The 17,057-nt window shown below is 37.9% G+C and overlaps 1 protein-coding gene across 1 annotated transcript in view; it reads left to right on the forward strand.

Annotated features, from left to right (window-relative positions):
* Positions 1–17,057, forward strand: part of MAP3K5 (mitogen-activated protein kinase kinase kinase 5) — a 109,422-nt gene that overhangs the window by 75,222 nt on the left and 17,143 nt on the right. Inside the window, exons 12-18 of the mRNA XM_062572493.1 lie at positions 2,893–2,942; positions 7,612–7,707; positions 8,979–9,060; positions 11,011–11,144; positions 14,758–14,885; positions 15,687–15,823; positions 16,542–16,647. Of these exons, the coding sequence (XP_062428477.1) occupies positions 2,893–2,942; positions 7,612–7,707; positions 8,979–9,060; positions 11,011–11,144; positions 14,758–14,885; positions 15,687–15,823; positions 16,542–16,647 (733 nt within the window). The remainder of the gene's footprint in view (positions 1–2,892; positions 2,943–7,611; positions 7,708–8,978; positions 9,061–11,010; positions 11,145–14,757; positions 14,886–15,686; positions 15,824–16,541; positions 16,648–17,057) is intronic.

Raw genomic sequence — 17,057 nt, forward strand, 5'->3', positions numbered from 1 at the left:
GTCTCCTGGGCTGCATTAGGAAGAGTGCTGCCAGCAGGTGGAGGGAGGTGATCCTGCCCCTCTCCTCAGCCCTGGGGAGGCCTCATCTCGACTACTGTGTCCAGTTCTGGGCTCCCCACTACAAGAGAGACATGGAGCTACTGGAGAGAGTCCAGCGTAGGGCTATGAAGATGATCAGAGGGCTGGAGCATCTCTTATGAAGGAAGGCTGTGAGAGCTGGGCCTCTTCACCCTGGAGGAGAGAAGACTGAGAGGGGATCTTATCAGTGTACGCAAATACCTTAAGAGGGGATGTCAAGAGGATGGGGCTAGACTCTTTTCAGTGGTGCCAAGCAACAGGACATCAGGCAATGGGCACAAACTGGGACACAGGAAGTTCCACCTGAATATGAGAAAGAACTTCTTTACTGTGAGAGTGACAGAGCACTGGACTAGATTGCCCGAAGAGGTGGCACAGTCTTCTTCTCTGGAGATATTCAAAGCCGCCTGGACATGATCCTGTGCAATGTGATCTATGTGACCCTGCTTGAGCAAGGGGGTTAGATTAGATGATTTCCAGACTCCCCTTCCAACCTCAACTATTCTGTGTTTCTGTGATTCTGTGATTCAGTGCTCTAAGAATAAAAATTATTTGTTACGAGGTTTGTGCAGGGTGTTTCTTTTTTTGTGCACAAACTGAATTTCTGCTTCAGATGCAAAATGGAACTCAAACAGTGGAGTCTGAAACCAGTAACGTTTTAATGACTAGGGGGTTGATAGTCAATGCCAGGAAAAATATGTGTCCTTTTCTGTGTCTTTTTTAGCAACATATCTGAATCTTTGTGCCTTTCATAATATGAAGTTTAACGTGGATACATGTATACAAAAGTCAGACAGCATTATGGTTTTTAGTATGCACATCATGTTGCCTTGCAGTTCCCTGTTTTAGCCATTTTTTCCTTGTAGGTTTAGAGGAATGCAGCAGTGCTGTCTGCAAGTTTGAAACAGAACAGCCTGTCTCTGTCTCATGTTGGCATCTGAATCCATTTTGAGTTTTGTTTTGAGTGGTTGGGTTTTTTTTTGCCTAACCAAAGAACAGATGCTGAATTTGGATAGCATGCCTGATATGTTTACTCCAATGTATTCAAAACTTGGCAAGATCATGAGGGACATAGGTTTTGTGTTATTTCATTGCCTGAGAACATGATGTGGTAAATGAAAAATGTATGACTTTGAGAGAGACTAGTTGTATGTAAATGACAGGTAAAACCCACAATACTTAGGCTTCTTATGCTTTTTGAACAGTTCTGCATGTCAGGGTGCTTGGTTTAGACTTAAATTTTAGATAATTGACAGTAGTGGGAGTTGGACAGGTACCAATAGCAAAGCACTGAAGAAAGTTTCCAAGCATGGAAAATTGAAAGGTGGCAGAGTTTGTATGTGGAGAGAGGCATAAAAGACACTGCAGATATGCTCTCCTTACTAGCAGAGGGATTGAGATGGTGATCTTTATGCAAGAGAAGCAGGCAACTCAAAATAGTAGTTTTACAAACACTTCATACTAACATCATTTGGTACTTCAATTTCAAGATGCAGTTCCACCTTCTCTTCATCTCTGCCTACTTTCCGTCCCTGTTCCTTACCCCCATTGGAATCCCCACCCCCCCCATTTTACACTGGAGAAGTACTAGACACTTCACTTAATAATTGTACTTTACAGTTACAATCATGTGAAGTTTGTATTTCAAGAAAGAAAACTGCATATAAGTCTGGCACATGGTGTTAGGTGTTTTATTAGCATCACAACCTTTAATGCAATTTGAACAGCAAAGAAAGAGTTATAGAGGAGAAGTTGAAGCCTTACAGAAAAATATTGTAGGTAAGAAAATATTTTTCTCTATAATTTGTTGCACATAGTGCAACTATTTTGGCAGTGTATCTGTTATGACTTCTATATATCTCACTATTCATTGAATATATTAGAAGGCACTCAGCTTCATATCTTCTTTTGGGATACGTTTGGTTACATTTGTGGCTGACACCGTGCCTTTATGTTGTAAAGGTTTCTGCAACTTTGAGGTGATGTCATTCTAACTTCCCTGAAAGAAGTGTGTTTACACAAAAGATACAAAAAGCTTCTGATTACTGAAGTTTTATTAGAACTTAATCTTAGAGCAATAATGCTGTCTGTAAAGAGAGATCAGTTCTGCTGTGTGGTTGATTTAAATTTAAAAAGATCTGAAAATAAATGATGTCTGGTTCTTTGTGTTTTTGTCTTTCTTCCAGCCAGGTCCTTAGTCTTTCTTCCAGGCTGGTTTACCAGTCCAGCGGCTTTGAGGGCTTTGGTACAGGCTCACTGCTATCTTCTGTATTTCTGGGGAAGTATTCTATTCTTCTGTTTCCCTAGACAGTCTGTCTTTAGGTTTACTCCTTCCCCAAGCAATTCTGCCGACTTTTCAGGAACTTGCCACCTTGCACTCCAGCATCATAATTCCTGATTTCTATCTCTCTCAGCTTGTTCTTCCCACATCCTAAGGAGCCTGAGCTTGTAGAGCGGACTCTGTTATTCCTAGAGATGGAGTTTTCTCTCCCTTTTTCTGGAGGATTGCACATGACCTTGATTTCAGCACCCAGGACAGTCTATGTGGCAGCCCTTCTGCTCTGCTGATTTTCCATAGCTTCAAAAAAGTGCACCGTGTTTGCGGAGGATATGGTGAAGAAACAAGCAGACCCCAAATTTTTATCTAGAACTTGTGCCACATTGGTTTTGGCTGAAAAAATGCCCTGAAGAGTGATTGTTTCACGGTCATAGACTGTTACAACTGAAGTGTTTATCTTGAGTTCTGGGTTAAAAGATATGCCTACTGGCTCTTCATTTTAAAAAGGAATGTTTGTTTTCTTCTGTGTGTTACAGAAAGGTATTCATGAGTGGAACTTCAGTGCTGCTTCTATCAGGGGAGTAAGGTAAGTTTCTCTTTCATGTTTTGAGATGAAAAGAGTAACTGAATGAGTGTTATGCTGAGCTAATACTGTGGGCCTTGGTGGAATAAAAAGCACAAAATCGAATTAGAGTATTGCAGGTACTTGCACAGATGCCTTGATATAAGTAAAACCCAAAGAGTCCTATTCTGTCATAGACTCTGGACAAAGTCTATTGTGTAAAAATTAGCAAATATCATGTTAAGTTAAAGCACTATTATTTTTCTTGATGGTGGTAGTCACTGACTTTATGCTAAGTAACATGGGAATTAAAGTAACTGCTTACATCTTATGCCATCTTACTTGAGTTTTATGCTGTACCCAGGAGCTGCAGTCACATGTTTGAGATTCTGAAATACTGGAAAACTCATAAACGCAAAGAGGCAGTTCTTGTCCCAAATGCTTGATGTTCAGAATATATAAGCCCAGAAGTGACAAGTGGATGCAGACAGTGAAAACATGAGGAACTGGCGAGGTGGTGGTGTTTTGTGTCTTGCAGTATTCTTGTTGCTTACTCGTTGTTATGTTTTGTGTGTGGCCTTTTTTTATTTTGTTTTTGTACAGATATGGCAGCAGAACAGTGTCAGAGCGGGCCCCTGAGGAAGAGATATTATCTATGGATAGTTGATAGATGTCTATTGGCGAGTGATGGCCGATGTGGCAGAGTGGTGGATTGGCCACAAAATGAAAAGAAAGATTGTTTGAGGGGGCAGAAAAGGAGGTCAATAGAAAAATATATTTTTAAAAAAACCATCACAAAGACTCACGTGGAGCAGGTTAACATGGATTAATAAAGAGTAGGTTCAGAAATGATACCTGCAAGAACAACTTGACTGGATTAGAAGAGAATGATGTTACATGTTCAAGGCGTGCTATCTTCTCTTCACATTTCTCTCTTTGGGAGGGACCTGTCAGGTGTTGACAAAGGAGGAAATTTGGCCATCTTTTTACTTGATTTCAGCAGAGAGTTTTCTATCTACTATGAAGAATTCTTCGGTGGAGGTGGTTGGGTTTGGAGGGTTGTTATGTTTGTTTTAAATCAAGAATTTGCACCATATTGTGAATAGAGAACAGCAGAATCAGAGCCAATGGGTCTAGCTAACATGCTGAGGTTGAACGTAAGTGTATACTGTTTGTGCCTACTGATACTAAGAAAGTAGTCTTCTGTGGACTGTTCAGACCAATTCTTTGTCTTAGTCTTACTTGTTTTTCTAGGAGTTATCTGCACTTTGGCATCCAGTGACTTTCACTTTGGTGTTTGCATTTAGTGTATTTCTTTAGCTTTTTTTTTAAATAGTCATTGCTCTGTTCTAATAATAACTGTTCCACACACACAAAGCTGTTGCTATGTCTGCAGTACATTTTTGCACAGATGGATGATTCTTTTTCCTTCCAAAAAGTAACTTCAAAAAAACCAAACTATCAATAGACAGAGATTCATTCCTGTGGGATTCAGCTTATTTTAAACAAAATTTGCTGTGATACACTTAGTTCAGTCTGGTTTGGATTTTAGTTACAGTATGTTTTTGTGTGTATATATGGGTTTTTTGCAAACACTCATATACACACTGTATATAATTTTTTGCCTCGTTCTGATCTTTTTGTCATTATTAAGCCATTGTGTAGTCACTAGTGTTTTCTATATATCCTCCTGTGTTTGTTATTTGAATTTTCAATTGTCATTTAATTTGTCAGTTAAAATTCTAGTCTGTGTTCATGTAGACAGATGTGCAAAATGACATGGAAAACTTTAGAAGGAATCAGTAGAGCCAAGAATCACTATGAATTCTTAGAAAGCTCAGTGGTTGCTTCCATGAAGAACTACAGGGGGAAAATCTTTGTGTTATGCAATTATAAAACTGAATAAGCCTGTTTTTCTAATGTATACAAGTTTCTGATCATTCCCTTTCCAACATCTTTCAACTTTTAATTAGTTTTATAAAGCCAGATAGTCTTTGGCATAGGACATGCTTCAGAACCAGGCCTACTTCTAATCTCTTTTTGTATCCAGACTATTTTTGGCTCTTTTGAAGCTCTTCAAGCTGTCTAGGAAGGGGGAATTTCCAGCTTAATGAGGCTTCTCACCCTTTGTAGGTTAGTAAGAGCCAGCTGTAGAGGTACAGCCTTAATGTACAGGGCAGATCTTTGTACATGATTTGGAGACTTTTTCAACAAAGGCCTCCGTAAATATTTACTGTGTTACATACAGAATCTCTTGGCAGCAGGGCTGAAGAGACATCTAGCATTGGAATGACTAATGTTTTTGCTAAATACTTCAAGGAAATGATTGAGAGGACACTTGTTCGGTGTGTTCCTCATGAGCCAATGTAATCAGCATCTTATTTTCATGAGTAATAGAGTTTAGCTCTCAAGAACTGCAAAGGGATCTGAAAAATAATAAGCAACTCTGAACAGAGTGCTGAATCACACTCTATATGCAGGAAGTCATGATAACCAGGTTTGATTTAGCAAACTCGTTGATTAGTGGTTTGTGCTGTAACGTAAATAACTCTGCTTTTGTCATATGCCTTCTCACCCTCACGAACACAAATGTATATTATTGAATTAAGCCAAAAAGTACTGTTAGTCTTAAATGCTTCATCAAAGCTTTTGGAACATAGCTGCTACCCAAGGTGCTTTCTCAGGTTATTTAAAAAACTCCCTAGTGTTCTGTAGGGCTGAGGTCATATGAGCAGGAGGATACAATCTTTATTAAAAAAAAAAAAAAAAGCAAACTAAAGTTGCTGGACTGCAAGTGGAATACTAAATACTACTGGTATCCAAAAGGAGCCTTGAATTACAAAATAACAGCTACTTGTGTTGTTTCCATGGGAAAGTGCCCCACAGATCATGCTGATAAAGGTAGTGTTAGAAACAGCAATAAAATTGGATTCAGACCTACATTCAATTTTCTTCATAGTTTAAGGATTAACCACAAGGATGTTCGTGTTCCATCTCAAGTTCTCTTCTCGTCTTCTCTGACATTCATGGAATTTGGAACCTTGTCACACTGCTTAATTCTAACTATAACCTTGTCTCCACTTTTAGAAAATAAAGATTCATTGAATTTACTTCTCTGTGCTTGATACCAATGCTTAACTGCTTTATCTGTTACTTTGTTGAGAATTATTGGTAAACAATACTTACAGCATTTGCAGTACTTGTCACTGACAAGCAGGAGTTCTGGGTGCACACAGGAGCTGGGCACAAGGCCACACAGCATTGTCCTTCCCTGCTTGACTTCTCAGTTTTGCAAATTCAGCTCCCCTTCTGCTGTTGTAGAAGCCGGTGGGTAGTACACATGCTCAGTAACTCTCAAAATGAGGCATTTCCTGAGCAAATTACGAAGCTTCTTTTTGTAAGTTGGTATTTTTAGTCTCTCTTTCTTTCTTTTTTCTTTTTTTTTTTTTTTTTTTTTTTTTTTACTTTAATGACTTTTTCAGGGAGGAAAGAACATATAAGCAAATGTAAACATTCTCTTAAAGGCTTTAAATATTTATGGATTTGCCTGACCTCTGAGTATACCCCACATTCTTACCCTTTTATTCACTACTGTCTCAGTAGCTGGTTTCTGTGCCTGTCAGGTTAGTAAAGTATTTAAAATCACATGGAACTTTAAAAGAATGAGTAACTGTTAATATCAGCAGGTCTCTGGAGAGTTCACCTATATGTTTGTAATCCTAGTGGACTAAAAGTTAATTTGTGAGCTGGAGGCAGTGACTGTCTTCCCAGATACGTACCTCACTTAGCACATATGAGGTTTTTCTGACATAAAAATAAATGAGTTACGAAACCTAAATAACTATGTTCTTATTAATGAGGCTCACTCTTTTTGTAAGTAGCTTTATGAAATGCATATTTAGAATGTGTGTTATATAAAGACCCCAACTTACCAAAGAGCCATTTGCTTGTCAAAAGTTATCACAAGGGATCTACAGTTCAGAAGCCATAAAAAGAGACAATGATCAAATAACTATAGACACTTATCAAAGGATGAAAATTACAAGTATTTCCTGAAATCTAAAGAAATGCTTCTGCATTAATCAACTCTATCTGCTCATAAAGCCTTTGGCACATCATAGAATAGTGTTGTGCTTTATTGTTCTCTTGATGGATTAAAACCATGATGGAGCTAAAGTCAGTTGATTTCATTAGGACCATAGATTTTATCCAATATCTTAAGAATATTAATAAGGAGACTTAATTTGTCATTTTCTCAAATATTTTATTACTCCCTTACAATACCTCTAGCCAGCTTTTTTTTTTCTGTTCTAGTATATTAGCAATCAATTTACTGAATCAACTTGACGCATGATGCTGAATGACAAATTTGCAGAAAGAGCTCATTCAGATAGGGTTTGATATTTTCTTTGAGGAGCCCAGTAATGACAATATTAAGTGGAATTTAAGGACCTTATTCTAAGTAGGAACTTGCTCCTACTTTCCCTTTGGCAATGTGTGAACTAGGGGCAAGCAGAATGTGAGCTTTGGAGAATACAAGAAAATAAGTTTACGGTAAAGTAATGGATCATGGCTTCTTAGGTTTAAGCTGTCTCTCTCTCACAGTAAATAGGTTGATGTGTATAGTTTGACATAGCTGGTAAAGCCCAAATGCATCTTCCCAATAACACATTCTGCTTGGCTTTTCTTTCAGCATTTCGAAGTTTGAAGAAAGGTGCTGTTTCCTCTATGTGCTGCACAACTCGGATGACTTTCAAATCTATTTCTGCACAGAACTTCACTGCAGGAGGTGTGTTACAGTTATTGTTTTATATAAATAAAGAAATACTTATAAATAAAACATAAATAATCTGCCCCTGTGATGGGGCAGATTGTGTCTGCATGCACAACAGGGACTAACTGTTTCAAAGCTGTGGGAAGAGGTGATCTGAACATCCTCGATTCTCATTATCTTCGACCTGAAAGCCCAATACTGCCCTAGAGGTTCATGAGATCTGAAGGGTCAAAGCCCAAGTACAGACATATTTTAGAAACAAACATCTACAAATTTAACTTTGTTGTTGTTGTTGTTGTTCTTAACAATCCAAATGCCTCCTAAAATTATGCATGGATTTTCTGAACCAGGAACATTTTGGGTAATAATAAGCTAACATTTGATTTCTAATTACAGAGAAACACACTTGGTTTCTTTACATAGCTATCGTCATGTTTACATAGGCAAAATTGTACCAGTATCCCTACAAGAAACATGGTAAGGGTTTGTTGCACAGTTAGGGCAGTATCACGGTTGTAAGCCACATTTGTGCTCCCTAGAATTGAGTGCTGTGGTCTTGAATTAATCCAGAAGGCATTCCGAGGGGGAATTTCATGTTCTTTCCTGCTAAAAAGGCAACAACTTTACCAAAAATCACTGCAGTACCCTTATTAACAGCTGAAGCAACCTCCCAGTTCAGTCCCTAGTTTATCCTCTCATCCCTTCTAGTTCATATAGGTTCTTTGACCATGCTCATTCCCCTTACTGTCTGAACACATCTCAGAAGATTAGAAAGCAATGTGAGACTTAAGAGATATGCATTCTTCCATCCTTTCAAAGGAGGACAAGTTATATGCGATATATATATATATTTTTCTGTGGATTTGTAAAATAGACTCCACTCAAAAACTGAAACTAGCTTTCTTGCATCACCAAGTCTTCTCCAAATGCATCCAAGACTTCCAGGAACTTTTCATGATGTTTCAGTCCTTTTATTGGACATAAAGAAACAATGGTATAGGATGATAATTTTACCTAGTACATAGCTATTTGAAGCGTGAATTCCGTGGATAATTTCATTCATGATGGACATTTATATGCACTTTCGATATGTTACAAAAATAAGTAGGAAAACTGCAAATGTAAACAGAAAGTATTATTATTTTGCCTACAAAGAAGTTGCTGTTGAGCTGACTACATACTTATTGTATCTAAACCTTCTTTGGCTTGTTCTTTTGATTCATTTAGAGAATTATTCTTGATGTCCCCATACTAAGTCTCAAGTGTGTATTTGTTTGCTTTAATAGGTTTTTTGACATGGTGAATAGTATAACTGAAGAAATAGGGAAGAATACAGAGGATGGGGAATGTGATGGAGACTCTCTAGAGGTATTGTTTACTTTTTTCAGCATAATAATAATTTGGGGCTTTTAATAATAGAGTTTTACTTGAGAGAGGAAATTATTAGTCTCTTCACTGGAAGAAATTAAACAAATGTTGTTGTTTTTTAAAATTTAATCCTCTACTGTTTGTAAATTAATCATTCTTTGTTAATTCTCCTCATGTAGTACTTATAACTAGCATAGCTGAATCTCTCATATTTCAGTCAGCATACTGCTTAAAAAGGTACTTAACTTTGAAATTCTCCACAGTCCTGCTTGTTACAGAATAACACTTGTTACAGTTTCTTGACAGTCATTGAAGTCAGGCAGTGTTAGCATCTGTTTAAATTTTAAAGACTGTTTATTGTCTGTTTCATGTATCACTGGAAACCTGTATTACTGACAAGTTGTTTGCACAGCAAAAAAGGATATAATTGTAGCATGGGAAGGCTTGTCCGGGCTAGTTATGATCTGTGGGCAAACACAGCAATGAACAGCAAACACCAAGCGTACGATGGATGTCGGTACTTCTGGGAGTTTGTATCTTTAGCCCATCAACTTGCACTGAAGCCTAGGCTGCCCTGCTTCTGCTGCTGTTTCCCATGTTAGCTAAATTATAATTTGCATGGATATGCCTTTACACACTAACACCTCACCTTCATTTTTCTATCTGAACATTCACATAGTTAAAAAGTGAACATAAAGCCAGTGATTGCAATGTGGTACTCAGTCTGTTTAGACTTGTTTTTAGGTGGCAGGGAACAAGATAAAATATTGGAGTCCATATCCCATCACATGAAAACCTGATGTCCCAAAGCTCTGATGACACCCGGAGCTAAATGAAAGAGTCAGTGTTGAATATGGAATCCAGCGCTGTTTCTCAGTTTTCAGTTGACATCTTATAATACATCTGAAATTGGAAATGGGACAAACAAAAACCATTCGTGGGCTAGGAAAAAATGCTCTGTAATGAAAACTTGAGGGTGCATAATTTGTTTATTTTAGAAAAAAGAAAAGCAGTGGGTGACTTGATTACAGTGGATAAGTATCTTTACAGGGAAAATTGCTATGTGCTAATGGACTCTCTAATCTAGTTAAGAAAAACAATGATAAGAAAGTGAAGCCAAAGAAATTAGAAATGATTGACATGATTTACCATGCGAGTAATTAACTATTGAAACATACCAGTAAAAGAAGTAGTAGATTCTCTGCATCTTTTATTAAAAAGATATCAGCCTTTATTTGGGAGAAAAGAGAGTGGGAGGGAAAGCTTTATCCAGGCATGAGCTATTGGGCTCAACACTGGAGTGAGTGAGTGAAATCACTTGTGTATGTTAAATAAGAGTACAGATGAGATAATCCAATGGCTATATCTCAACTGGCCTTAAACTCCATGCATTTGTTAATTTAAATTTGGCAGAAGCCGTATTTAATACACTGTAATGCTGACTGACCTCTGTTGACACACTCAGCTGGCTGACCTGGCACTGGCACAATTGAGGTTGTACTGTTTTTGGAAGATGTGGTCAGGTCAGGAGAGCAACTGGAACAAATAAGCATATGCTACCTTGCTTTCTGTGTTGAAGTGGAAACTGAAGTTCTCAATTTGATGCAGAGTGCCCTCTGTCGTCTTCAGCTGTTTTTACAGCACCTGCCAGCAGAATTGCATGCACTGTTGAATAAGACATGTAAATTTAACTACATAGAACATATAAAGGCTAGCTTAGCAGTATGCACTTACCTGAAATGGCTACCTCAAAAGCCAGTGCTCCCCATATAATTAGTGGAGACACACAGACATGTCTGTACAGTATCTGAACTGTCCTTTTGTAGTGTCTTCCTCTCCCTCTCCGTGGTCTACAGAGAGCAAAAAGTCTCTTAGATGCCATAATTGTGTACCTACTGTCAGATGGAATAGATCTGTTTCATTCCTTTCACTTTGTGGTTTACTTTGCAGTATGATTATGAATATGATGAACATGGTGAGCGAGTCATTCTGGGAAAAGGAACTTACGGCATTGTATATGCAGGACGAGATTTGAGCAATCAAGTCAGAATTGCTATTAAAGAAATCCCAGAGAGAGATAGCAGGTATAGTAAATACAGCTGATTCTAAATTTTGTGTGTTACATGCTTTGATTGTTAGTGACGTGACTAACGAGTTTGCTGTTTAGGAAGTACCTGACTGACAAAGCTGGCAATAAACTACCTGTCTATGGTATAAAATGATCTCCTCTATCTTTGTATCTAGACAGATCCAGGTTATTGAAAAATACCAAATGCAGTGAGTCATGATCACAATTGAGTTTTCAGGTTTTGCATCTTCTTTCCAATACAAATGTTGCTGAAATAAAGAATCTCATTTGAATACCTTGTGATAAGCTCTATGTTCTCACACATGCACAAGCAAGTTGTTTTCAGAGAACTATTCAAATTCATGATCTATAATTATTAAAATTCTGAGCCTGAATTGTTACTAAAGACATTTTCCTTTTCTGTTTATGCATGATTTGTTATGAAGACCCTCACCACTAGAATAAAACATATGGAACGGTCTTTTTTCATGCAGAGTCATTTTATAGACTTACTGATCTTCCCCATTTATAAGGGTTACTATGTAAAGACCAGACAGTTGATGTCCTTAGTAACTGTATATGTTGAGGTTTGCAGTGAATTTGTATTACAAATACAAAGGTTTCCACAAATATTGTAATAAAAGTGGTAGCAAATCTGAACATCAGACCCACTGTATTAGTTGTAAAGTTATTCTCATTCTTAAATTCTGCAATAACCCTTTCATTTTTGTGGTCAAGTGATGTAAGAGTTGTTTGTTTCTTACCAGATAACTTGTGTATCTAGATCTTCAAAGTGATTCTCTGTCACATTGTAAAGAGTATAATTTAGGCTGATTTTTCAGAAAGTTAGAAAAAATAGGAAATAAAGTCATTATCATGACTGATAACAGAAAAATAATTCCCTCCTTCATCTATGACTAAAGAAATACGTTTTATGAAGGAAGCTCTTCTGATATAGACAGAATTTAGCTTGGTAGCAGGAAGAATTAAATATTAAGTAAATGCAGGCAGAATATCAGCATGATTCAAAAAGTGAGTTTTTGACCATTATTTAAGTCAGGAATAGAATCTATGTTTCGAAGTGTCTTGTTTTCTTTTGCCTCTTTGGCTTTTTGGTTTAGTAATCTGAGCTAATGGATAGCTTCTCCATCAACAGGATGTCCCATATTTTAGCATACCACACTTTCTCTGTAGGAGGAAATAACTATGTCCTTGTTTGCACAGTGCTCAATCTACTGCTAATATCAGGAAGGAAACTGTTTTTATCCTTCTCTACATAGCAATTGTCTTAAGGTGCTAGTGTTCAAAACAGCAGTTTCAAGAGGATATTCTTGTCCACCACAATGGCTGTTATTCTCCTCATTTTCATCTAGAGGATCTATGAGTAAACCACCACTTGTGGAAAAGGACTAATATTTTCCATAACCTATCCAGCATCACTTATTATGATTGTATTGGATCCTACATGTTGCCAGAAGATTGTGTAGAAACTTCTATAAAGTTTTCTTTGTCCGCTATAAGGGCACACTTTTCATTAAAAAGATGCTTTCTTTTATTTGTTTTCTGTAATAGTCATATTCTGAGGAGATATTTAGATGCCCCTGCATTTTCTTTCTTTGGCCACATTTTTAAGAGTTCAGGCTCCACTTGCAGCCTGATGCTGTAGTTAAGGTGAACTGATAACTACCTGACCCAAAAGGACAGGACCTCCCATGTGCTTTTCCCCAGTAACTTTGGCCAAGTGCTTAGATTGCATTCCTGGCACTAGCACTCTTATGGCTCCAGAGAAAGCTGGTTGCTGGAGCTGAATTAGTGGAAAGCTAAGTCCGCCCCCTGCATTAAAAAAAAAAAAAAAAAAAAAAAAAAAAAAAAAAAAAAAGCTTGTTCTTCAGAACAAGCAATGCTGGTGCAAGGGATATGCTGAGAGCAGCCTGATGAAGGTGAAGATGGCAGTAAAACTGTTTCTTTTGGTGGCTAATAGCTGCAAGGTCAAGTTAGCTGTTACAATTTGTATTTCCTCTGTATCATGTCCAGAGAGACATGGAGCTACTGGAGAGAGTCCAGCATAGAGCTACGAAGATGATCAGAGGGCTGGAGCATCTGCCCTATGAGGAACGGCTGCGAGAGCTGGGCCTCTTCAGCCTGGGGAAGAGAAGACTGAGGGGGGATCTTATCAATATGTACAAGTACCTGAAGGGAGGGTGTCAAGGGGACGGGGACAAACTCTTTTCAGTTGTCCCGTGTGACAGGACAAGAGGCAATGGGCAGAAATTGAAGCCCAGGAAGTTCCTCCTGACCATGAGGGGGAATTTCTTCCCTGTGAGAGTGACGGAGCCCGGGCACAGGTTGCCCAGAAAGGTTGTGGAGTCTGCTTCTCTGGAGACCTTCAAGGCCCGCCTGGACACAACCCTGTCTACCATGCTGTAGGTGACCCTGCTGAGTGGGGAGGTTGGACTAGATGATCTCCAGAGGTCCCTTCCAACCTTACTGATTCTATGATTCTATGATATGAGCACCTTAGCACTCATACTGAGGAAGTACAGATATACTAGCTCTATTATAGATCACATTACTGCAGTTTTATTGTTGGAGTGACTTGTAGGGATTTAGCCCAACAGTTAATGTGACTACGTAACCAGACTTCTGGCACTTAGCACTCTACAGCTTCTTCTTGCATTTGGACTGACAGTAGAGGTCTGTGTCCAACATCTACTTCAGCAGTCTAGCTGCAGGTTTTAGTGCTTTAGTGGAAATATCCACCAGACTCAACATATTGTCTAAATTTTGCCAGATAAAATATTAAATCTGGCAACTGACATGATGGAGTGTGTGTGACTCACCCCTGGTTGGAAGGGGAGAGAGTTAGAACTGGCCCAGGGAGCACATCAGCTTCTAAGATACAGAGTAGTGGTGGTGTTCCACACTGGAAGGATTTGGACTTCAAAAACCTTCCTGGCAAAAACACTATTGAAACATATCTCTGAAAAATATTTCACATTTGCCAAGTTACATTTGATGAAATTGTTCTGAGTTCTTTGGAACATCTCCCCATGAAGATTTCTATTTTCTCACTCTGCTGGCTATCCACTCTTTGCTTTCAGATAACTCACCTACTTTAACTAATTGAAACTTAGATGATAATTTGTTTTAATTATTGAGCTGATTATTATTATATGCTGGCTTTCTGGTTTACTGGTTTACTTTGGCAGTAGTCTGGATCCAAATATTTGCCCAAATGTTTATTCTCTTCAAGTTTCAAGTTGGACTGGAGAACAGTTCCTTTTCCCCAAGTTTTGTTTTGCTACCTGTATTTGTTCTTTATATATATATTTTTATATATATACATACATGTGTAAAATGTGTGTGTGTGTATAAACAGTATTATATGTATTACTAGATAGAATGTTATTTATGTATAATTATGTTCAAATAATTTTTTGTACATGCACAGCTTAGCCATTGTTGTTAAATATATCTAACACATAGTATTGTGTTACTGTGCACAGTACTTCAGTATTTGAGGTCCCACGTGTTTCATAGGCGCTCACAGAGAACTTCAACTACTATAGTAGGCACAAGACTTTGTTTTTGAAGCTCAACATTGCATAACATCTTTCCTTTCTTTCCAGGTACTCCCAGCCTCTACATGAAGAAATAGCTTTGCATAAGCATCTCAAACATAAGAATATTGTCCAATATTTAGGTTCTCTTAGTGAGAATGGCTTCATTAAAATATTCATGGAACAGGTGCCTGGAGGTAAGTTGTGGGGGGAGGAAGGGGTCTGGTTTGATGGGTTTTGATTTTCTTTTTACCTTTTAAAAGCATAAAACTTACAGTACTGCAAAGAGATACACTTCATGCAAATGTAATTTTAATTAACATATCTTAATGGAAAAGATTGGAAAGGTCAAGTACTCAAGTCTCTCTTATCATGGGGTAAATAAGATATGCAACAGATACAGCTCCGGTCATTGCTGTGGCAAGTGAGCTGCTTTTACCTACCAACCAGAGATGATCTCTGTCATCCTGCTGCAAAGGCTGCTGGTCTCAGATGGCTAAATCCTCTAATGTGCATAACCCAGGAGACTGTGACTGATGATTGTTGCTTCTGTTTCAGACTGAAGAACCTGTAGCAGCCAGACATAATAAAAATTAAATTCCTAGCTTTTCCAGAAACTGTGAATTTGGTGTATGTACGCAGATGCTCATATGCTTGCTTACCCTTTGCTCTTTCTCAGCATTCCTCTTATGCACCTTATATCTGAGCATAGGAGAGAGATGAGCACATTTAGGTGCCTGATCTGCCTGTTTGCAAAAGCATATGGCCCTTGGCTGCAGTTGAGGCCAGTGGAAATATTTAAACTCTCTTTTTAATTACTTGGGCAAGGATGATATAGATAAGCATTATCCATAAGAGGCCTTCAGTTATAGAAGAGGTGCCTACCCTTGGTTTGAGATTGCTGGTTGTTGTTGTTGTTGTTACTTCTTCTTCCTTTGGGGGAGAAGGCAAAATTTAATTAGATTTTACTCTCACTTTTCTCCTTTCCAAAATTATAGGCAGCCTTTCTGCTCTTCTGCGATCAAAATGGGGACCATTAAAAAATAATGAGCAGACAATTGGCTTTTACACTAAGCAGATTCTTGAAGGATTAAAATACCTCCATGATAATCAGATAGTGCATCGAGACATAAAGGTGAGAAGCTGTCATGAAAATCATGAATAAAAGCAGCAGTGTTCTGATCTTATACTTTGCTTGTGAAAGAAAGGAAGGCTGGTTCTCTGTACTTTGGTACTATTATAGATCACGTTACTGCAGTTTTATTGTTGGAATGACTTGCAGAGATTTAGCCCAGCGGTTACGTGACTACATAATCATATGCTCTGTATTCAAAAAAATTATTTACAAAAATTATTCATTGTCACATGCACTCTCTGCTACTCTAAAGTGTGGCTTAGGTCAGTGAACCAGTGTTTATTTTGGTCTGCATGAACAAAATATTTTTTACGAGAAGAATTAACTTATATTAACATTATCATTTAAAATGCGATAAAGTTGATATGTTTCTTTTTCTATTTTTTGTGTGGAAGGGATATAGGCAGGGGCTTTTGCTATGAGATTCCAGATACAAATGATCTGTTTTCTTTTGTTTTCTTTTTTTCAATGTTTTTCCTCATCTGAGTATTCTTGTAAAGTTCCTATAGATGGGGAAGTTCTCTCTGAAATGAAGTTTCTTACAATGGGAATACAGAAGGCAAGAACACTCTTGATTCTTCTTTCATCTACACTGTTAAGAGCCTTAGAAAGTAATTGCTGCATATTAATGAGTGCATTCTAGAACTGTGTGTTGCAAGAAATCTAAAGTGAATAATCAGCAGAGAAAAATAATCAGTCTGAATGTTCTGTTCTTCAGGGTGATAACGTGCTTATCAACACTTACAGTGGAGTGTTAAAGATCTCAGACTTTGGAACTTCGAAGAGACTTGCAGGAATCAACCCATGTACTGAAACTTTCACTGGTATGTTCCCAGAGGAGAATGTCTTCCCTCACTCCAACTGTGAGGGTAGGATTATATTCCACAGTTGCTTAGCTTTCATTGACTTCAAGTCAATATATAAGGTTGTTGCATGAATAAGCTAATTCTATATACTTAATCCTAAACTACAGACTACTTATATACACTGTTTAAAGAGAATACTGTTTTGGGAGTTCCGCTTCAGAAATGAAAGTCCTCTACTACAGAAGAGCACTGTCTTTATTATGTCATGTTTGGATCTGTCTCTTCTGTGCACATGATTTTTTTTTCATCCTGCTGACAAGGCTAACTTTTTTTTTTCTTCCATGACTGGCTCTGGCATCCTGGCTTCAACTCCAGAACTGCCATCTACAGAGTTTGTTCTTAACCTGATCCTCATTTTTCTTGATAAT

Source organism: Rhea pennata, chromosome 3, assembly GCF_028389875.1.
Source record: "Rhea pennata isolate bPtePen1 chromosome 3, bPtePen1.pri, whole genome shotgun sequence".
NCBI lineage: Eukaryota > Metazoa > Chordata > Aves > Rheiformes > Rheidae > Rhea > Rhea pennata.